Raw genomic sequence first — 22338 nt, forward strand, 5'->3', positions numbered from 1 at the left:
CCCCAGGGGTGCGAATGGGACCCCAAAGATGGGGGGGACCCCCCAGGTTTTGTGGGGCCCCCCCCAGGATTTGGGGTCCCCACCTCTTTTGGGATCCCCCCCCCCGGTTTTGGGCCCCCCCAGGTTTCAGGGTCCCCCCTTTTGCCCCCCAGTTTCGGGCCCCCTTTTCCCTCCCCAATCCCCCCATTTCCCCCCCATTCCCGCCCCCCACTTTCGGGACCCCCAGTTTCGGGGACCCCCCACTTTCGCCCCCCATTTTCGGGGACCCCCCACCTTTCCCTCCCCAGCCCCCCTTTCGCCCCATTTCCCCCCATTTCCCCACCCCCATTTTCTGCCCCCCCACTTTCGCCGCCCCCCCATTTCGGGCCCCCCACACTTTCAGGGCTCCCCCCTTCCCCCCCTTCCTCCCCATCCTTCCCCTTCCTCCCCTTCCCCTCCCCATTTCCCCCCACTTTCTCCCCCCTCCCCTTCCCCCTCCCCTTCCCCTCCCCTTTCTCCCCCCCTCCCCTTTCGCCCCCCCACTTTCAGGGCTCCCCCTTTCCCCCCCTTTCCCCCCATCCTTCTCCCCCTTCCCCCCATTCCCTCCCCATTTCCCCCCTTTCTCACCCCTCCCCTTTCCCCCTCCCTTTCTTCGCCCTCCCCCTTTCGCCCCCCTTCGGGCCCCCTCCACTTTCGGGGCTCCCCTCTCCCCTCCCCATCCTTCCCCCCTTCCCCCATTCCTCCCCATTTCCCCCCTTCCCCGCTTCCCCTCCCCATTTTCCCCCACTTTCGCCCTCTCTCCCCCTCCCCTTCCCCTCCCCTTCCTCCCCATTTCCCCCCTCCTTTCCCCCTCCTCCTTCCCTCCCTCTTCTCCCCCTCCCCCCTTTCGCCCCCTCCCTCCCCTCCCCTCCCTTTCTCCCCCCTCCTCTCCTCCCTCTTCCCCCTTCCCCCACCTGAGCAGCCGCAGCCGCAGCCGCCGCTCCTCGCCCAGCCGGATGCTCCACTCGCAGACCTGGCCCGGGGGGCGCGGGGGGCCGGGGGCAGCACCCCGGGGGCTTCGCCCAGCTCCCCCCGCACAGCGCTGGGGGGCGGGGGGAGTCAGTGGGGGGGAAGGGTGCCCAAGTTTGGGGCGGGGGCCTGGGGGGGGTCAGTGGGGGGAAGGGTGCCCAAGTTTGGGGGGTTCCCAAGTTGGGGGGTCCTGGGGGTCCCTGGGGACTGGGGGGTCAGTGGGGGGAGGGTCCCCAAGTTTGGGGGGTTCCCAGGTTGGGGGGTCCCAGGGGGTCCCTGGGGACGGGGGGCTCAGTGGGGGGGGAAGGGTTCCCAAGTTTGGGGGGGTCCCCAATTTGGGGGGGGTCCCGGGGCATCCCTGGGGGTGGGGGGTTCGGGGGGTCACCCGGGGGAGGAGCAGGATGGGGGGGGTCCCTAAGTGAGGGGGGGTCCTGGGGGTTGGGGGTCCCCAGGTTGGGGGCTCCCGGGGGGTCTGGGGGTCACCCGGGGGGAGGAGGGTGGGGGTCCCTAAGTGGGGGAGGGGTCCCTGGGGTGTTTGGGGGTCCCCAGCATGCAGGGGGGTCCCAAGGTTCCCGGGGGTCCCCAGCACGCGGGGGGTCCCAAGTTATGGGGGGGTCCCAAGGTTCCTGGGGGGGCCCAAGGTTTATTGGGGGTCCCCAGCATGCGGGGGGTCCCAAGGTTCCCGGGGTCCCCAGGGTGCAGGGGGTCCCCAAGGTTTATTGGGGGGTCCCAAGGTTCCCGGGGGGTCCCCAAGGTTTAGGGGGGGGTCCCAAGTTATGGGGGGGTCCCAAGGTTCCCGGGGGGGCCCAAGCTTTATGGGGCCGGTCCCAAGTTATGGGGGGGGCCCAAGGTTTATTGGGGGGGTCCCCAGCATGCGCGGGGGGTCCCCAAGGTTTATGGGGGCTCCCTGGGGTGCCCCCCCCGTACCTCTGCAGACGGGCTGGGTGTCGTTCCAGCGGGGGGGGGGGGGCCCCAGGCAGCGCAGGGCGGGGGGGCCCCCCCCCAGCCCGTACCCCGGGCGGCAGGAGAAGGTGACGAGGGCGCCCGGGCCCAGGCGGGGGTCGGAGCTGCGGAACCCCCCGTGGGGCAGCCAGGGCGAAGGGGCAGCCCCCGCCGGGAAGGCTGGGGGAGGGAAAGGGGGGAGGAAATGGGGAGGGAAATGGGGGGAGGGGAGGGAAATGGGGGGAGGGGGTAGGGGGAAGGGGAAGGGGAAATGGGGGAGGGGGAGGGGGAAGGAAATGGGGGAGGGGAAAAGGGGGAGGGGAAATGGGGGGAAGGGAAATGGGGGAGGGGAAATGGGGGAGGGGGGAGGGGAAAAGGGGGGAGGAAATGGGGAGGGGGAAATGGGGGAGGGGGGAAGGAAATGGGGGAGGGGAAATGGGGGAGGGGGAAATGGGGGAGGGGGAAATGGGGGGAGGGGGGAAGGGGAAATGGGGGAGGGGAAATGGGGGGAGGGGGGAGGGGAAATGGGGGAGGGGGGAGGGGAAGGGAAATGGGGGAGGGAAAGGGGGAGGGAAAGGGAGGGAAGGAAATGGGGGGGAATGGGGGGGAAGGGAAATGGGGGAAGGGGGAAGGGGAAATGGGGGATGGGGGAGGGGAAGGGAAAATGGGGGAGGGGGGAAGGGGGAGAAGGGGGCAAATTGGGGAGGGAAAGAGGGGGAAAGGAGGGGGAAGGGGGGAAATTGGGGGGAAAGGGGGATTGGGGGAGAAAAGCCATGGGGGGAAAAAGCAAGTTTTTGGGGAAAGGGATGATTTGGGGTCATAAAGGCAGGTTTGGGGAAAAATTGGAAATTTTGTGAAGAATTGGGTGATTTTGGTGAAAAAAAGGATGATTTGGGGGAAAATGGAGTGATTTGGGTGAAAAGAGGGATGATTTGGGCGAAAAGAGGGATGATTTGGGGAAAAATGGGGTGATTTTGGGAAAAAAGATGATTTTGGGAAAAAAGGGGTGATTTGGGGAAAAATGGGGTGATTTGGGGAAAATGGGTAATTTTGTGGAAAATGGGGTGGTTTTGGTGAAAAAAGGATGATTTGGGGAAAAATGGGGTCATTTGAGGGGAAAAGGGGGTTTGGGGAAAAATGGGGTGATTTGGGTGAAAAGAGGGATGATTTGGGGAAAATGGGGTGATTTCAGTGAAAAAAGGGGTGATTCTGGGAAAAATGGGGTGATTTGGGTGAAAAGAGGTGATTTGGGGGAAAATGGGGTGATTTGGGGAAAAATGGGGTGATTTGGGTGAAAAGAGGGATGATTTGGGGAAAATGGGTGATTTTGGTGAAGAAATGGGTGATTGGGGGGAAAATGGGGTGATTTGGGTGAAAAAGAGGTGATTTTGGGTGAAAAATGGGGTGATTTGGGAGAAAAGAGGGATGATTTGGGGAAAATGGGGTGATTTGGGTGAAAATGGGGTAATTTCAGTGAAAAATGGGTGATTTTGGGAAAAATGGGGTGATTTGGGTGAAAAGAGGTGATTTGGGGGAAAATGGGGGTGATTTGGGGAAAAATGGGGTGATTTGGGTGAAAAGAGGGATGATTTGGAGAAAAATGGGTGATTTTGGTGAATAAATGGGTGATTTGGTGAAAAATGGGGTGATTTGGGTGAAAAAGAGGTGATTTTGGGAAAAATGGGGTGATTTGGGTGAAAAAGAGGGATGATTTTGGGGGAAAATGGGGTGATTTCAGTGAAAAAATGGGTGATTTGGGGGAAAATGGGGTGATTTGGGTGAAAAGAGGTGATTTGGGGGAAAAATGGGGTGATTTGGTGAAAATGGGGTGATTTGGGTGAAAAGAGGGATGATTTGGGGGAAAATGGGGTGATTTGGGTGAAAATGGAGTAATTTCAGTGAAAAAATGGGTGATTTTGGGAAAAATGGGGTGATTTGGGTGAAAAGAGGGATGATTTTGGGGAAAATGGGGTGATTTCAGTGAAAAATGGGTGATTTGGGGAAAATGGGGTGATTTGGGTGAAAAGAGGTGATTTGGGGGAAAAATGGGGGTGATTTGGGGAAAATGGGGTGATTTGGGTGAAAAGAGGGATGATTTGGGGGAAAATGGGTGATTTTGGTGAAGAAATGGGTGATTGGGGGGAAAATGGGGTGATGTGGGGGGCAAAAGGGGGTGGTTTGGGGCTCCCGGGGGGGGGCTCGGGGGGGCTCACCCTGGTAGCGCAGCCCCAGGAGGGGGGGTCCCTGGCGCGGCCCCTCGGAGAGCAGCTCCAGCAGGAGGGTGCGGGCCGGGCTCAGGACCCCCCCCCGCGGGACGTCGTCCAGGTCCGAGTCGAAGAGGAGCGGGGCGCGGGGCTCGGGGCCCCCCCGGATGGAGAGGGTGCGGGGGGGCACAAGGGGGTGACCCCCCAAAGCCCCAACCCCCCCCTCCCTCTGCACCCCCTCCCCGCTCCGTGGCGCCCCCCACCCTGCCCCCAATGCCCCCCTGCCCCCCATGGACCCCCCTGCCCCCCATGCCCCCCACCCCCCAAATCCCACCCCATGCCCCCCTTTCCCCCACCCCTTTCCCCCATGGACCCCCCCCCATGCCCCCCCCACCCCCCCAAATCCCCCCTTTCCCCCCACCCCTGCCCCCCAATGCCCCCCACCCCCATGCCCCCCTTGTCCCCCACCCCTGCCCCCATGGACCCCCCCCCCCATGCCCCCCCCACGCCCCAAATCCCCCCTTTGCCCCCACCCCGCCCCCATGGACTCCCCCGCCCCCCATGCCCCCCACGCCCCAAATCCCCCTTTGCCCCCACCCCTGCCCCCCATGCCCCCCACCCCCCTTTCCCCCACCCCTGCCCCCCAGTGCCCCCCACCCCCAAATCCCACCCCCATGCCCCCTTGCCCCCCACCCCGCCCCCATGGACCCCCCGCCACCTCATGCCCCCCCACCCCCAAATCCCCCCTTTGCCCCCACCCCTGCCCCCCAATGCCCCCACCCCCATGCCCCCCTTGTCCCCCACCCCCGCCCCCATGGACCCTCCCCTGCCCCCATGCCCCCCACCCCCTTTCCCCACCCCTGCCCCCCAATGCCCCCACCCCCAAACCCCCTTGTCCCCCACCCCCGCCCCCATGGACCCCCATGCCCCCCCACGCCCCAAATCCCCCTTTGCCCCCACCCCTGCCCCCCATGCCCCCCACCCCCTTTTCCCCCCACCCCTGCCCCCCAGTGCCCCCCACCCCCAAATCCCACCCCCATGCCCCCTTGTCCCCCACCCTCGCCCCCAATGGACCCCCTGCCCCCCATGGACCCCCCCGTTACCGGTCGGCGTCCTCGTCCAGCGCCAGCCGCTCGAAGGCCAAGTGCAGGCGGTGCCCGGGCGGGGCCTCCAGCAGCCACCGGCAGCTCCGGTTGGCCCCCGGCCCCCGGCCCCCTCGGGGTCTCCAGCCGCCCCCGCGTCGCGTTGGGCACCGCACCCCCGCACCCCGCTGCCGGACCGCGTCAGCCACGCCCCCCGGGCAGCGGGACACGCCCCCCGGGAGGACACGCCCCCGGGAGGACACGCCCCTCCTCGAGGACCCTCCCCAAACAACACTTCCCCCCCGCCCCCTCCCGGACCCCCCAGTAGACATGCAGGCGCTAAGGAAGCCACGCCCCCTCTGAAAAGCCACGCCCCCTCTTAAAAGCCACGCCCCTCTTAAAAGCCACGCCCCACTCTGAAAAGCCACGCCCCCTCTGAAAACCACGCCCCTTAAAAGCCACGCCCCTCTGAAAAAGCCACGCCCCCTCTTAAAAGCCACGCCCCTCTGAAAAGCCACGCCCCTCTGAAAAGCCACGCCCCTCTTAAAAGCCACGCCCCTCTGAAAAGCCACGCCCCTCTGAAAAGCCACGCCCCTCTTAAAAGCCACGCCCCCTCTGAAAAGCCACGCCCCATCTGAAAAGCCACGCCCCTTAAAAGCCACGCCCTCTGAAAAGCCACGCCCCTCTTAAAAGCCACGCCCTCTTAAAAGCCACGCCCCCTCTGAAAAGCCACGCCCCTCTTAAAAGCCACGCCCTCTGAAAAGCCACGCCCCTCTTAAAAGCCACGCCCCTTAAAAGCCACGCCCACTCTGAAAAGCCACGCCCCCTCTGAAAAGCCACGCCCCTTAAAAGCCACGCCCCACTCTGAAAAGCCACGCCCCTCTTAAAAGCCACGCCCTCTTAAAAGCCACGCCCCCTCTGAAAAGCCATGTCCCCTCTGAAAGCCACGCCCCTCCGGATGGCCACGCCCCTGCGTGGACCCTGCCCCCCTCGGGGAAGACACACCCCCCGGGGACCCCGCCCCTCTCTGTAAAGCCACGCCCCTCTTCCCAACCCCCCACCTCTCCTCTATGTGCCCTGGGAGCGCCCGCCAGGCCCTGCCCCATAGACCCTGCCCCTTAAAGCCCTGCCCTCGCCTTAAGCCCCGCCCCTTCCTGTCCCCAACCCCTCTCAGAGCCCGCCGGACCCTGCCCCTCAGACCACGCCCCTCAGACCACGCCCCTCAGACCACGCCCCTTTCCCACCCCTAACCCCTCCCTATGCTCCCTGGTACCGCCCCTCGGGCCCCGCCCCCAGCCACGCCCCCTCAAACCACGCCCCTTTCCCACTCCTAACCCCTGCCTATGCCCCCTGGTAGCCCCCCGGCCAAGCCCCACCCCCTCGGGCCCCGCCCCTCGAGCCCCGCCCCTCCCCTCAAGCCCCTCCCGCTTTCCTAAGCCCAACCCCTATGTTCCCTGCTAGGCCCCCCCCAGGTCCAAGCCCCCTGCCCTGCCCCCTCGGGCCCCGCCCCTCGAGCCCCGCCCCTCCCCTCAAGCCCCGCCCCTTTCCCAAGCCCAACCCCTCTCTATGTTCCTGCCAGGCCCCCCCAGGTCCAAGCCCCCGCCCTGCCCCCCGCCCCGCCCCTCGAGCCCCGCCCCTCGAGCCCCGCCCCTCCCCTCAAGCCCCGCCCCTCCTCAAGCCCTCCCCTTTCCCAAGCCCAACCCCTCTCTATGTTCCCTGCTAGCCCCCCAGGTCCAAGCCCCCCGCCCCGCCCCTCGGGCCCTGCCCCCCAGGCCCCGCCCCCCAGGCCCCGCCCCTCACCGCGGCAGGCGGGGCGCTCCCTGCTCCAGCGGGGCCGGGTCCCGTTGAGGCAGCGCAGGGTGCGGGGGCCCTGCAGGAGGAAGCCGGGGGCGCAGGCGAAGGCGGCCCAGCCCCCGGGCGGGGGTCCAGGGCCAGCAGCGAGCCCTGGGGGGGCGGGGGCGGGCAGCCCAGCCGGAACCCTGGGGGGGGGCTCTTAAAGGCACTGGGGGTCTCCAAAGGGGGGTATGGGGGGTGGGGGGGCTTAAAGGCACAGGGGTCTCCAAAGGGGGTATGGGGGGGTTGGGGGCTCTTAAAGGCACAGGGGTCTCCAAAAGGGGGTATGGGGGGTGGGAGGTCTGGGGGTCTTAAAGGCACAGGGGTCTCCAAAAGGGGGGTATGGGGGGGTTGGGGGGTCTGGGGGGTCTTAAAGGCACAGGAGCCGCTGGGGGGAGTAGAAGGAGTCTGGGGGGTCTCGGGGGTCCTAAAGGCACAGGGGTCTCCAAAGGGGGGTATGGGGGGTTGGGGGTCTTAAAGGCACAGGGGTCTCCAAAGGGGGGTATGGGGGTGTGTGGGGGGTTGGGCGCTCTTAAAGGCACAGGGAGCTGCTGGGGGGGGAGTAGGGGAGTCTGGGGGGGGTCTCGGGGGGTCTTAAAGGCACAGGGGTCTCCAAAGGGGGTATGGGGGGTGGGAGGTCTGGGGGCTCTTAAAGGCACAGGGGTCTCCAAAGGGGGGTATGGGGGAGTTGGGGGGCTCTTAAAGGCACAGGGGTCTCCAAAGGGGGTAGGGGGGGTGGGGGGCTTAAAGGCACAGGGGTCTCCAAGGGGGATTTGGGGGTCTGGGGTCTTAAAGGCCCAGGAGCCTCTGGGAGGGGTCGGGGGGTTGGGGAGTCTTAAAGGCACAGGGGTCCCCAAAGGGGGTGGGGGGGGGTTCGGGGACTCTTAAAGGCACAGGGAGCCTCTAAAGGGGGCTGGGGGGTTGGGGGGCTGGGGGGTTGGGGGCTTAAAGGCACAGGGAGCCTTAAAGAGGGGGGGCTGAAAGGCCATGGGGGGTTTTAAAGGTACAGTGCCCGTTTAAGAGAGGCGCTTAAAGGCACAGCGCACATTTAGGGGGACTCTTAAAGACACAGCGCTCCTTAAAGGGGCAGAGGGTTCCTTAAAGGTGCAGTGCACACTTAAGGGTGTTCTTAAAGGCACAGTGCACGTTCTGGGGGGCTCTTAAAGACACAGTGCACATTAGGGGGGGTCTTAAAGGCCCAGTGCACACTTAAGGAGGCTCTTAAAGGCACAGTGCACATTGGGGGGCTCTTAAAGGCATAGTGCACACTTAGGGTCTTCTTAAAGGCACGGTGAATGTTCTGGGGGGCTCTTAAAGGCCCAGCACACGTTCTGACAGGCTCTTAAAGACACAGGGCATGTTCTGGGGGGCTCTTAAAGGCACAGTGCATGTTTAAGAGGGGCTCTTAAAGGCCCAGTGCACACTTAAGGGGGCTCTTAAAACACAGTGCACATTGGGGGGCTCTTAAAGACACAGTGCACATTTAAGAGGGGCTCTTAAAGACACAGGGCACGTTCTGGGGGGCTCTTAAAGACACAGCGCACACTTAAGGGGGCTCTTAAAGACACAGGGCACATTTAAGAGGGGCTCTTAAAGACACAGGGCACGTTCTGGGGGGCTCTTAAAGACACAGCGCACACTTAAGGGGGCTCTTAAAGACACAGGGCACATTTAAGAGGGGCTCTTAAAGGCACAGGGCACGTTCTGGGGGGCTCTTAAAGGCACAGTGCACATTTAAGAGGGGCTCTTAAAGACACAGTGCACATTGGGGGGCTCTTAAAGACACAGTGCACATTTAAGAGGGGCTCTTAAAGACACAGGGCACGTTCTGGGGGCTCTTAAAGGCACAGTGCACACTTAAGAGGGGCTCTTAAAGACACAGGGCACGTTCTGGGGGGCTCTTAAAGGCACAGTGCACATTTAAGAGGGGCTCTTAAAGACACAGGGCACGTTCTGGGGGGCTCTTAAAGGCACAGTGCACATTTAAGAGGGGCTCTTAAAGACACAGTGCACATTGGGGGGCTCTTAAAGACACAGTGCACATTTAAGAGGGGCTCTTAAAGACACAGGGCACGTTCTGGGGGGCTCTTAAAGGCACAGTGCACACTTAAGGGGGCTCTTAAAGGCACAGGGCACATTGGGGGGCTCCTAAAGCCGCGGGGGCACTGACCCTGGTAGCGCAGGCGGAAGGCGCCGGGGGCTGCGGGCCGGGGGCTACGGAAGCGGAGGAGGAGGCGGCCGGCGGGGCTGCGCAGGAGCTGGCCCGGGGCCAGGGGGAGCCCTCGGCCCCGGGGGGGCCCCCGGCCCCCCCAGCCCGAACCGTCAGCAGCTCCCCCGGGGCCAGGCTGAGCTGCGTCACCTGCGGGGGGGACACGGACAAGGACACGGTCACCCCCCCCCTCCCCCCGACCGCGGTGGGACCCCCAAAACTGACCCCGGGCCCCCCCACGGTCAACGTGGGACCCCAAATCCCCCTCTGGGACCCCAAACCCAGCCTGGGACCCCAAAACTGACCCCGGCCCCCCGCGGTCAACGCGGGACCCCAAATCCCCCTCTGGGACCCCAAATCCTCCTCTGGGACCCCAAAACTGACCCCGGGCCCCACGGTCACACCTGGGACCCCAAACCCCCTCTGGGACCCCAAACCCAGCCTGGGAGACCCCAACCCCCCGGAACCCCCAAAATCCCCTCTGGGACCCCTAAAAGTGCCCCTGGCCCCCACGGTCACACCTGGGACCCCAAAACCCATCTGGGACCCTCAAATCCCCTCTGGGACCCCCAAAACCCAGCCTGGGAGACCCCAACCTCTCCCCGGGATGCCCCAAACCCCTCTGGGACCCCAAAAATCCCCCTCTGGGACCCCAAACCCACCCTGGGACCCCCAAACTCTGCTCTCTGTCCCCATATGCCACCCTGGGACCCCCAAAACTGCTCCTGGCCCCTCATAGTCACCCCTGGGATCCCCCAAATCCCCTCTGGAACCCCCAAAACCCAGCCTGGGACCCCAAAACTGACCCCGGGCCCCCATGGTCACCCCGGGATCCCCAAATCCCCCTCTGGGAGCCCAAAACCCATCTGGGACCCCCAAACCCACCCTGGGACCCCAAAATCCCCCTCTGGGACCCCAAACCCACCCTGGGACCCCCAAAATCCCCCTCTGGGACCCCCAAACCCACCCTGGGACCCCAAAATCCCCTCTGGGACCCCCAAATCCTCTCTGGGACCCCAAACCCACCCTGGGACCCCCAAATCCCCTCTGGGACCCCAAACCCACCCTGGGACCCCCAAATCCTCTCTGGGACCGCCAAACCCCTCTGGGACCCCAAATCCCCTCTGGGACCCCCAAATCCTCTCTGGGACCCCAAAACTGCCCCTGGCCCCTCATAGTCACCCCGGGACCCCCAACCCCCTCTGGGACCCCTGGGACCCCCCAAAAGCGGGCCTCACCTGCAGCTCCAGGCCGAAGCCGGGGTCTGCGCGGATGCTGTAGGTGCAGTCCAGCCCCCGGCCCCCCGGGTCCCCCCCGGGAGCCTCCAGCCACCCCTCGGGGCCCCCCAGGGAGGCGTTGCAGGGGGCTGCGGGGGAGCGGGGTCACCCCGGGACCCCCCGAGACCTCCCGGTACAGCCCCGGGGGCCTGGGGAGCCCCAAATCCCCCGAGACCCCCAGTGACCCCCATAGACCCCTGTGACCCCATATCCCCCCAGTGACCCCCGGGGACCCCAAACCCCCGTAGCCCCCCACTGACCCCCATATCCCCCGGGGACCCCCATATCCCCCCTGGGACCCCCAAATCCCCCCATAGCCCCCCACTGACCCCCATATCCCCCCGGGGACCCCTCTATCCCCCCCAGTGACCCCCAAATCCCCCCTGGGACCCCAAATCCCCCATAGCCTCCCCAGTGACCCCCAAATCCCCCGGGACCCCCAAACCCCCATATCCCCCCGGGAACCCCAAATCCCCCCATAGCCCCCCAGTGACCCCCATATCCCCCCGGGACCCCAAATCCCCTCCGGGGCCCCCAACCACCCCCATAGTCCCCCACTGACCCCCATATCCCCCGGGGACCCTCTATCCCCCAGTGACCCCCAAATCCCCCTGGGACCCCAAATCCCCCATAGCCTCCCCAGTGACCCCAAATCCCCCCGGGACCCCAAACCCCCCATATCCCCCAGGAACCCCAAATCCCCCATAGCCCCCCAGTGACCCCCATATCCCCCCGGGACCCCAAATCCCCTCCGGGGCCCCCAAATCCCCCCCATATCCTCCCCAGTGACCCCCATATCCCCCCGGGACCCCAAATCCCTCCGGGGCCCCCAACCCCCCCATAGCCCCCCAGTGACCCCCATATCCCCCCGGGACCCCAAATCCCCTCCGGGGCCCCCAACCCCCCATAGCCCCCCAGTGACCCCCATATCCCCCGGGACCCCAAACCCCCCATACGCCCCCGGGGACCCCCGAGCCCCCCTCCCAGTCCCTCCCAGTTCCCCCCTCACCGCTGCTGCTGGTGCTGTTGGTCTCCTCCTCCCCCCCCTCAAGGATTTGGGGGCCGGGGGGTCGCCGAGACCCCACCCCCCCAGCGGGGGTGGGGGAGGAGGGGGTGGGGGGCCCTGTCAGGGAGCCCCGGCCTCCGCGGGGGGCTCGACCGTGGGGGTCCCTGTTGGGGGAGGGGGAGAGCAGTGAGACACCCCCCCCCCACAATGCAAGGACCCCCCCTCTTTTTGCAAGCCCCGCCTCTTTTTGCAAGCCCCGCCCCTTACTCACCGGGGGGTCCGGGGGGTCGGGGGACCCTCGGGGGGCAGCGGGGGGTGGGGGTGTCGGTCTCCGTCACGGGGAGCCCTGGGGGAGGGGAGGGTTGGAGGGGGAGACCCCAGGGCCCCCCGAGAAACGGGGGTCTGCCCAGGGACCCCCAGGCCCCCAAACCCCGAGCCCCCCAGGAGCCCCCAAACCCCCAGGGACCCCCTGAGCCCCCAAGGACCCCCCAGGGACCCTCAGGACCCCCCAGTCCCCCAAAGGGACCCTGAGGACCCCCGAGCCCCCCAGGACCCCCAACCCCCCAGGGACCCCCAGGACCCCCGAACCCCCCAGGACCCCCAGGGACCCCCAAGGGACCCTCAGGACCCCTCCGAGCCCCCAGGACCCCCGAGAACCCCCCGGGGACCCCCAAGGGACCTGCAGGAGCCCCAGGACCCCCAAACCCTCTCAGGGACCCCCAGGACCCCCGAGCCCCGGGACCCCCCCAGGGACCCTCAGGACCCCCCGAGCCCCGGGACCCCCAGGGACCCTCAGGACCCCCGAGCCCCCAAGAGCCCCCAGGGACCCCAAGCCCCCTCAGGACCCCCCGAGCCCCCAGGACCCCCCCACCCCCTGGCCCCCACATTACCTGGGCAGGGGCTGCGGCCAGGAGGAGGAGGAGGAGGGGGAGGAAGAGGCGGGGGGGTGCAGGGCCCCCATGGCCGGATCCTGCTGGGGGGTCCTGTCAGCGACCCCCGGGGGGGGAACCCCTGAACCCCCATGGGCCAGCAGGGTTGGGGGGGGGGGCATACTGGGGAGGGGGGCTATACTGGGGCTGTACTGGGAATGGCGGGGTCCATACTGGGGAGGGGGTCATACTGGGGCTGTACTGGGAATGGGGGCCCATACTGGGGAGGGAGGGGTCCATACTGGGGCTGTACTGGGAATGGGGGGTCCATACTGGGGAGGGGAGCCATACTGGGGAGGGAGGGGTCCATACTGGGGCTGTACTGGGAATGGGGGGATCCATACTGGGAATAGGGGGGCCTACTGGGGGATGGGGGTCATACTGGGGCTGTACTGGGAATGGGGGCCGTACTGGGAATAGGGGGCCTACTGGGGATGGGGGCCATACTGGGGCTGTACTGGGAATGGGGGGTGTACTGGGGATGGGAGGAGCTACACTGGGGCTGTACTGGGAATGGGGGGCCATACTGGGGAGGGCGGGGCCATACTGGGGAGGGAGGGGTCCATACTGGGGCTGTACTGGGAATAAGGGGGTCTACTGGGGGATGGGGGGTCATACTGGGGATGGGAGGGGTCCATACTGGGGCCGTACTGGGGATGGGGGTCATACTGGGGCTGTACTGGGGATGGGGGGTCCGTACTGGGGCCGTACTGGGGATGGGGGTCCGTACTGGGGCTATACTGGGGATGGGAGGGGCTACTGGTGATAAGGGGCCGTACTGGTGATGGGGGGGCCGTACTGGGAATGGGGGCTGTACTGGTGATGGGGGGCCGTACTGGGAAGGGGGCCATACTGGGAATAGGGGGCCGTACTGGTGATGGGGGCCCAGATGCCGCTGTACTGGGAATGGGGGCCATACTGGTGCCGGACTGGGCTGGGAGGCTCGTACTGGGACGGGGGGGAGGGGGAGGGGCCGTACTGGGGCGGGGGGCCATACTGGGGCCGTACTGGGGCGGGGGTCCTACCGGTGGGTGCCGGTGGGTGCCGGGGCCGGGTCCGTCCCTCTCGCTGCGGCGGGGGCGGGGCGGGCGCTGCCGGGGAGGGGCTGGCTCCGCCCACGGCCCCCCATCCCCCGATCCATCCCCCTCCCTCCCCCGGACCCCTCCCCAGTCCCCCTCCCCCGAAACCCCCACCCCCCAAATCCCCCCAGCCCCCAAATCCCCCTCCCCCCGAAACCCCCCATCTCCCCCAAATCTGCCCCCGAACCCCCCCATCCCCCCCCAACCCCCCCCAATCCATCCCCCTCCCCCCGGACACCCCTCCCCCAGCACCCCCATTCATCAGCCCCTCCCCCCTCGGGATTCCCGCCCCCATTTAAAGGGACCCCCTCAAAATGGGGACCCCCCCCCAAATGGGGACCCCCTATAGAAGGGGACCCCCAAATCGATGTCCCCCCCAGCCCCCCAGCCCTGGGGACCCCTGCCCCCCGGAGAGTCCGGGGGCCCTAGGCCCCGCCCATGGACGCTTGGCCCCGCCCACGGAGCTTGTAGTCACGCCCCTTTGTCTGGCCACGCCCCTTTTCTATAGGGGCTGCGCCCCTTAGAGCCCCCGGCTGTCGGGGGCCCCGCCCACAGAGCGCTAACCCCGCCCACCTTCCCTCTAGCCCCGCCCACAGATCGCTGTCCCCGCCTCTTTTCCATAGCCCCGCCCCTTTCCATTAACCCCTGGTGGGTCTTAGCCACGCCCACACACTTTAGGCCCCGCCCACCCATCATTTCCCCCGCTCCTTTCCACGCCCCCACCCCCTCAGGTCCCGCCCCTTCCCCACAGACCCCGCCCCATCCCAGGCAGCGCGTCTGCGCATGCGCCGCCCCGTCTCGTTTGCCGGCCCCGCCCCGCGCCCTATTTGAGTGGCGGGAAGGGGGGCCGTTGCCAAGGAGACGGGGGCGGGATTTGGCGCCAAGCGGTTGCTAGGGAGACGGGGGCGGGGGCTGTTGCCCAATGGGGAGCGCCGCGGACCCGACGGCCAATCGCCGTTGGTGTCGGCCACGCGGCGGCTCCGCCCCCTCCCGATAAACAGCCAATCGGCTGCGCGCTGGGGCGGGGCGGACTACGCGCCCCAGCGGCCCCTGCGCGCGGTGTAATGGCGGACGGCGGCGCTATGGTCACGTGTGCGGCGCGGGGCCGCTCTAGGCGATGGGAGGACTGCGGCTCTATGGTCTGGGGCGCCGCACAGTTCCCCCCCCAGCCGTCCCGCCGTTGACTCAGCCATGACGTCATGGGAAGAGACGGGTGACATCACTGCGCCACCTCCGTGTGTCGTCCACCCCCCGCCGCCGCCTCGGCCCGCTCCGGCCCCCGCAACCCCCCGCCGGGGCCGCCGCCATCTTTGCCTTTCCCTCAGCAGCCGCTTCCCGCCTTTCCGGCCGCTCCCCGCTCTGCGCATGCGCCGCCCCAATCCTGCCCCGGCAACAGCGCCTCCGTCCAATCACCGCCCGCCCCGCCCTCATCGTCCCGCCCTCTCCTCCCTCCCCAGGCTCCGCCTCCTCCTTCCCCTCAGGGCTCCCGCCAATCACCCGCTTCCCTCTTCACCGGCTTGCGCGCCGATTGGCTCCGCGCCTCCGCCCTGCCCCGCGCATGCGCTCCCCCAAACCCCCGCCCCACTCCTGGCGCGCCCTCTCTCCCCTCGCCTTCACTCCCACCCCCCCTACAACGCATGCGCGCGCCGCGCCGTCCTCCACTTCCCCTCCTCCCCAGACCCCCTCACGTCCGGCGCATGCGCCTCACCGCCCGCTGGGGCTGCCACTTCCGGTCCGCCCGCCGGCGCCATCTTAGATCCGGGGCGGCGGAGGGAAGCGGCGGCAGCGGCGGGGACCGGGGTTCGGTTCCCCCCCCCGCGGCCTCTTCCCCGCGGGATGGCGCCGCGTTAAGGGGTCGGGGGACCCGCCGAGCCCCCGAGGCTCCCCGGGGTCCCCCTTCCTCCCTCCCCTCCCTTCCTCCCGGTCCCTCAGCCCCGCCGCCGGTGAGGCCCAGCGGGGGCCCTCATGGCCGCCGCCCGCCTCCCCCGGCCCCTCACCCAGCCCTAGAGCCCGGGGGGCCCCCCTCCTCCCCGCCCGTTTTCGGGGTTTTTAAGCGCTCCTTTCCTTCTTTTCCCCCTTGATTTTTTGGGGTGAAATCTCGCCTTTTTGGGGCATCCCGCAGCCGCTGCCCCCCTGCCCCACACCCCCCGGAGCTGGAGCCGCCGGGGGGACGAGGGGTTGGGCCCCCCCACCGCCCGCCGCTACCGGAGCTGGAGCCGCGGGGCCGCCGGTGAGAGCGGGGGGGGGGACCTGGGCCCCTTGGTGTGGGGCGGGGGAGTTGGGGGCAGGGGATGGGGGGATGGAGCCCTGGGGCACTTGGGGGGCAGAGGACGGAGCTCTGGGGCGCTTGTGGGGCTGAGTGTGGGTCGCTTGTGGGGCAGAGCTTGGCCTTGTGGGGCTGAGCCTGGAGCTGTGGGTCGCTTGGGGGCAGAGGACGGAGCTCTGGGGCGCTTGTGGGGCTGAGCCTGGGGCGCTTGTGGGGCAGAGCGCAGAGCCCTGGGGCACTTGGGGGCAGAGGACGGAGCTCTGGGGCGCTTGTGGGGCTGAGCCTGGGGCGCTTGTGGGGCAGAGCGCAGAGCCCTGGGGCACTTGGGGGGCAGAGGACGGAGCTCTGGGGCGCTTGTGGGGCTGAGCCTGGGGCGCTTGTGGGGCTGAGCCTGGGGCGCTTGTGGGGCAGAGCTTGGCCTTGTGGGGCAGAGCCTGGAGCTCTGGGTCGCTTGTGGGGCAGAGCACGGAGCCCTGGGGCACTTGTGGGGCTGAGCCCGGGTCACTTGTGGGGCAGAGCATGGAGCTCTGGGTCGCTTGTGGGGCAGAGCTCGGCCTTGTGGGGCAGAGCACAGAGCCCTGGGGCACTTGTGGGGCTGAGCCTGGGTCACTTGTGGGGCAGAGCACGGAGCCCTGGGTGCCCTGTGGGGCAGGACATGGGTTACTTGTGGGGCAGAGCATGGAGGCCCTGGTCACTTGTGGGGCTGAGCCTGGTCCTCTGGGTCCCCTCTGGGACTTGTGGGGCAGAGCTTGGCCTTGTGGGGCAGGGGATGGAGCCCTGGCTCACTTGTGGGGCAGGGTCTGGATCCCTGGGTCGCTTGTGGGGCTGAGCCTGGTCCTCTGGGTCCCGTCTGGGACTTGTGGGGCAGAGCTAGGGTCACTTGTGGGGCAGAGTTTGGCCTTGTGGGGCAGGGGATGGAGCCCTGGGGCACTTGTGGGGCAGAGCATGGAGGCCCAGGTCACTTGTGGGGCTGAGCCTGGTCCTCTGGGTCCCCTCTGGGACTTGTGGGGCAGAGCTTGGCCTTGTGGGGCAGGGGATGGAGCCCTGGCTCACTTGTGGGGCAGAGCCTGGGTCACTTGTGGGGCAGGGTCTGGATCCCTGGGTCGCTTGTGGGGCTGAGCCTGGTCCTCTGGGTCCCGTCTGGGACTTGTGGGGCAGAGCTAGGGTCACTTGTGGGGCAGAGTTTGGCCTTGTGGGGCAGGGGATGGAGCCCTGGGGCACTTGTGGGGCAGAGCATGGAGGCCCAGGTCACTTGTGGGGCTGAGCCTGGTCCTCTGGGTCCCCTCTGGGACTTGTGGGGCAGAGCTTGGCCTTGTGGGGCAGGGGATGGAGCCCTGGCTCACTTGTGGGGCAGAGCCTGGGTCACTTGTGGGGCAGGGTCTGGATCCCTGGGTCGCTTGTGGGGCTGAGCCTGGTCCTCTGGGTCCCGTCTGGGACTTGTGGGGCAGAGCTAGGGTCACTTGTGGGGCAGAGTTTGGCCTTGTGGGGCAGGGGATGGAGCCCTGGGGCACTTGTGGGGCAGAGCATGGAGGCCCAGGTCACTTGTGGGGCTGAGCCTGGTCCTCTGGGTCCCCTCTGGGACTTGTGGGGCAGAGCTTGGCCTTGTGGGGCAGGGGATGGAGCCCTGGCTCACTTGTGGGGCAGAGCCTGGGTCACTTGTGGGGCAGGGTCTGGATCCCTGGGTCGCTTGTGGGGCTGAGCCTGGTCCTCTGGGTCCCGTCTGGGACTTGTGGGGCAGAGCTAGGGTCACTTGTGGGGCAGAGCTTGGCCTTGTGGGGCAGGGGATGGAGCCCTGGGTGCCCTGTGGGGTAGTGGGACTTGTGGGGCAGAGCTTGGCTCACTTGTGGGGCAGAGCCTGGCCCTCTGGCTCCCCTCTGGGACTTGTGGGGCAGAGCCTGGGCCCTGGGTGCCCTGTGGGGCAGTGCGACTTGTGGGGCAGAGTCTGGATCCTTGCTCCCCTTTGGCACTTATGGGGCAGAGCGTGGGTCACTTGTGGGGCAGAGCTGGGACCCCGGGTCCCCTCTGGGACTTGTGGGGCAGAGCCTGGATCTCAGGGTGCCTTGTGGGGCAGCGTGGGTCACTTGTGGGGCAGAGCCCGCACCCCTGGGCTGCTTGTGGGACTTAGGGGGCAGAGCTTGGCTCACTTGTGGGGCAGAGCTGGGACCCCTGGGTCACTTGTGGGGCAGAGCCCAGATCTCTGAGTCTCCTTATGGACTTGTGGGGCAGAGTCTGGACCCCTGGGTCACTTGTGGGGCAGAGATGAGACCCTCTCAGTCTCCTGGGTCACTTGTGGGGCAGAACCTGGACCCCAGGCCACTTGTGGGACTTATGGGGCAGAGCTTGGCTCACTTGTGGGGCAGAGTCTGGACCCCTGGGTCACTTGTGGGGCAGAGCCTGGACCCCAGCTTCCCTCAGGGACTTGTGGGGCAGACTCAGGGCCACTTGTGGGGCAGAGTCCGGACCCCTGGGCTGCTTGTGGGACTTATGGGGCAGAGCTTGGCTCACTTGTGGGGCAGAGCTGGGACCCCCAGGTCACTTGTGGGGCAGAGCTGAGACCCCTGAGTCCCCTTATGGACTTGTAGAGCAGAGCCTGCACCCCTGGGTCACTTGTGGGGCAGAGCCTGGACCCTGAATCCCCTCCGGCACTTGTGGGGCAGAGCTGGGACCCCCAGGTCACTTGTGGGGCAGAGCCTGGACCCTGAATCCCCTCCGGCACTTGTGGGGCAGAGCTGGGACCCCCAGGTCACTTGTGGGGCAGAGCTGGGACCCCTGAGTCCCCTTATGGACTTGTGGAGCAGAGCCCGCACCCCTGGGTCACTTGTGGGGCAGAACCTGGACCCCGAATCCCCTCCGGCACTTGTGGGGCAGAGCCCGCCTCCCCGGCGCCTCAGCCCCACGGAATCTGTGGGTCCCCCCAGCCGCCGCCATGCCCTCCAACGCTCGCGCCGGCAGCTTGAAGGATCCCGAAGTGGCCGAACTCTTTTTTAAAGAAGATCCCGAAAAACTTTTCGGGGACCTGCGGGAAATCGGCCACGGCAGCTTCGGGGCCGTCTACTTCGTGAGTGCCCCCCAAGTACCCCCCCCAAGCGCCCCCTAAGTTCTCCCCCTGCCCTGCCCCACACATTTCACCCCCTTTTTTTAAATTTTTTTTTAATTTCTTTTCTGAGGCGCGGGACATGCGCACTAACGAGGTGGTGGCGATTAAGAAGATGTCGTACAGCGGGAAGCAATCGAACGAGGTGAAGAACCGGGCGTTCGGGGTGGGGACCCCGAGCCTTCAGGCCCCACACCTCACCCCCCCACCCCCCGCGCCCCCTATTTCTGCCCCATAGAAGTGGCAGGACATCATCAAGGAGGTGAAGTTCCTCCAGAAGCTGAGGCACCCCAACACCATCGAGTACAAGGGGTGCTACCTGCGGGAGCACACCGCCTGGGTGAGCCTGACCCATAGGTGTGGGGCGGGGGGCGGTGGGGGGAAGGCGTCGAGACCCACAGATGGGGTTTGGGGGTGTGTTGGGACCCATAGATGGGGGTTTGGACCCGCAGATGGGGTTTGGGGGTGTGTTGGGACCCATAGATGGGGTTTGGACCCACAGATGGGGTTTTGGGGCGTTGGGGCCCACAGATGGGGTTTTGGGGCGTTGGGGCCCACAGATGGGGTTTGGGGTGTGTTGGGACCCATAGATGGGGGTTTGGACCCACAGATGGGGTTTTGGGGCGTTGGGGCCCACAGATGGGGTTTGGGGTGTGTTGGGACCCACAGATGGGGTTTGGGGTGTGTTGGGACCCATAGATGGGGGTTTGGACCCACAGATGGGGTTTTGGGGGCGTTGGGGCCCACAGATGGGGTTTGGGGTGTTTTGGGACCCACAGATGGGCGTTGGGGCCCACAGATGGGGTTTTGGGGTGTTGGGGCCCACAGATGGGGGCTTGGACCCATAGATGGGGTTTGGGGGCCTTGTGGCCCATAGATGTGGTTTGGTGCTGTTTTGGGACCCATAGATGGGGTTTTGGGGGCCTTGGGACCCACAGATGTGGGGCAGAAGGGTGTTTTGGGACCTGTAGATGGGGTTTGGGACCCACAGATGGGGTCTTGGGGGGCGTTGGGGCCCACACATGTGGGGCAGGGGTGTGTTGGGACCCACAGATGGGGTTTGGGGTGTGTTGGGACCCACAGATGGGGTTTGGGGGTGTGTTGGGACCCACAGATGGGGTTTGGGGTGTTTTGGGACCCATAGATGGGGGTTTGGACCCACAGATGGGGTTTTGGGGGGTGTTTTGGGACCCACAGATGGGGTTTTGGAGGGCCTTGGGACCCACACATGTGGGGCAGGGGGCATTGAGGCCCACAGATGGGGTTTGGGGGTGTTTTGGGACCCACAGATGGGGTTTGGGGGTACTTTGGGACCCATAGATGTGGGGCAGGGGGCTGTCAGGACCCACAGATGAGGTTCGGGACCCATAGATGGAGTTTCAGAGGGGTGTAGGGCCCCATAGATGTGGGGCAGGGGGGCGTTTTGGGACCCGTAGATGGGGTTCAGGACCCATAGATGGAGTCTTGGGGGCCTTGGGACCCACAGATGTGGGGCAGAGGGGTGTCAGGACCCACAGATGGGGTTTGGGGATGCTTTGAGACGCATAGGCGTGGGGCAGGGGTTGTCAGGGCCCATAGGTGTGGGGCAGGGTGGTGTAGGGGCCCATAGGTGTGGGGCAGGGGGCTTTTTGGGACCCATAGATGGAGTTTTGGGGGGTCTTGGGACCCATAGATGTGGGGCAGGGGGGCGTTGAGACCCCTAGATGTGGGGCAGGGTGCACTTGGGGGGCACAAGACCCATAGCTGGGCTCTGGGGACAGTTCTGGGGTGAGGCAGAACCTACAGCGAGGTCTCGTGTGGGGCAGGGGCTACCCCACGGCCGGGCTATGGGGCCGGGGGCTGCCCCACGGTGGGACTTGGGGGGCAGATGTGGGGCAGGCGCTGACTCTTCTCCACCCAGCTGGCCATGGAGTACTGCCTGGGCTCGGCCTCCGACCTGCTGGAGGGTGAGTCGCGGCGCCGTGGGGCAGAGCCGTGGGGCGGTGCCATGGGGCAGCGCCGTGGGGCGCCCCACAGATCCCCCGCTCACCCCCTTTGCCCCCCCAGTGCATAAGAAGCCGCTGCAGGAGGTGGAGATCGCGGCCATCACCCATGGGGCGCTGCAGGGCCTGGCCTACCTCCACGCCCACAACATGATCCACAGGTGCGTGCCCCACGGCTGCCCCACGGCTGCCCCATAGCGCGTCCCGGGCTCTCTCCGCCCCTCCTGTGCCCCACGGCGCACCAGGCAGTCACGCTGCCCCGCAGTCTGCCTTGGGGTCGGGCTGCCCCATAGCGCGTCTCAGGCTGCGGCTGCCCCACAGCGTGCCCCATAGCGCACCTCAGGCTGCGGCTGCCCCACGGCTGCCCCATAGCGCATCCCGGGCTCTCTCCGCCCCTCCTGTTCCCCACGGCGCACCAGGCGGTCACATTGCCCCACAGACTGCCTTGGGGTCGGCTGCCCCATAGCGCACCCTAGCCTGCGTCTGCCCCACAGTGTGCCCCATAGCGCACCTCAGGCTGCGGCTGCCCCACGGCTGCCCCATAGCGCATCCCGGGCTCTCTCCGCCCCTCCTGTTCCCCACGGCGCACCAGGCGGTCACATTGCCCCACAGACTGCCTTGGGGTCGGCTGCCCCATAGCGCACCCTAGCCTGCGTCTGCCCCACAGCATGCCCCATAGCGCACCTCAGGCTGCGGCTGCCCCACGGCTGCCCCATAGCGCATCCCGGGCTCTCTCCGCCCCTCCTGTTCCCCACGGCGCACCAGGCGGTCACATTGCCCCACAGACTGCCTTGGGGTCGGGCTGCCCCATAGCGCACCCCAGCGTGTGGCTGCCCCATAGCGCACCCCAGCCTCTGTCTGCCCCACAGCCCACCCCAAGCTCAGTCTGCCCCACGTCTGCCCCACGTCTGCCCCACGTCTGCCCCACGTCTGCCCCACGTCTGCCCCACGTCTGCCCCACGTCTGCCCCACGTCTGCCCCACGGCCCATCCCATCCCTGTCATCCCACATCCGCCTGTTTCTCCATGTCCCCCCCACCGCTTCCACCTTCCCCTGCCCCACTGATCCCCCCCCTCTGCCCCACAGAGACGTGAAAGCCGGCAACATCCTGCTGACGGAGCCGGGGCAGGTGAAATTGGGCGACTTCGGCTCGGCCTCCATCGTCGCCCCCGCCAACTCCTTCGTGGGGACGCCCTATTGGTAAGGGGGCGGAGAAAACACTTATGGGGCTCAGCCCCACGGCGGGGCGGGGCCTAACGCCCCCTACGTCCTCCTAGGATGGCGCCGGAGGTGATCTTGGCTATGGACGAGGGTCAATACGACGGCAAAGCCGACGTCTGGTCGTTGGGCATCACCTGCATCGAGCTGGGTAGGGACTTGTGGGGCAGATAGGGGGCAGCTATGGGGCTGCCCTATATTTTCTGACCCACCCGAGCGCTTCGCCCCAT

The 22338-nt window shown here is 66.8% G+C and overlaps 2 protein-coding genes across 2 annotated transcripts in view; one reads left to right on the forward strand and one right to left on the reverse strand.

The window, feature by feature from the left end:
- Positions 1 to 15299, reverse strand: part of SEZ6L2 (seizure related 6 homolog like 2) — a 30178-nt gene extending 14879 nt beyond the window's left edge. The window contains 14 exon segments of the mRNA XM_072849086.1: positions 933 to 991; positions 1023 to 1060; positions 1915 to 2109; positions 4143 to 4309; positions 5237 to 5335; positions 5337 to 5403; positions 7016 to 7159; positions 9219 to 9387; positions 9390 to 9407; positions 10496 to 10623; positions 11544 to 11704; positions 11812 to 11886; positions 13269 to 13417; positions 15237 to 15299. Of these exon segments, the coding sequence (XP_072705187.1) occupies positions 933 to 991; positions 1023 to 1060; positions 1915 to 2109; positions 4143 to 4309; positions 5237 to 5335; positions 5337 to 5403; positions 7016 to 7159; positions 9219 to 9387; positions 9390 to 9407; positions 10496 to 10623; positions 11544 to 11704; positions 11812 to 11886; positions 13269 to 13417; positions 15237 to 15299 (1532 nt within the window).
- Positions 15300 to 15737: 438 nt separating this feature from the next.
- The window catches only part of TAOK2 (TAO kinase 2), a gene marked incomplete at its 3' end in the record, with an annotated part of 56631 nt that continues 50030 nt past the window's right edge, over positions 15738 to 22338 (forward strand). The window contains exons 1-8 of the mRNA XM_072849087.1: positions 15738 to 15778; positions 18733 to 18872; positions 18982 to 19053; positions 19147 to 19248; positions 20809 to 20854; positions 20955 to 21051; positions 21977 to 22090; positions 22168 to 22259. Coding sequence (XP_072705188.1) covers positions 18741 to 18872; positions 18982 to 19053; positions 19147 to 19248; positions 20809 to 20854; positions 20955 to 21051; positions 21977 to 22090; positions 22168 to 22259 — 655 coding nt within the window. The remainder of the gene's footprint in view (positions 15779 to 18732; positions 18873 to 18981; positions 19054 to 19146; positions 19249 to 20808; positions 20855 to 20954; positions 21052 to 21976; positions 22091 to 22167; positions 22260 to 22338) is intronic.

This window comes from Ciconia boyciana, chromosome 36 (assembly GCF_034638445.1).
Source record: "Ciconia boyciana chromosome 36, ASM3463844v1, whole genome shotgun sequence".
Classification (NCBI taxonomy): domain Eukaryota; kingdom Metazoa; phylum Chordata; class Aves; order Ciconiiformes; family Ciconiidae; genus Ciconia; species Ciconia boyciana.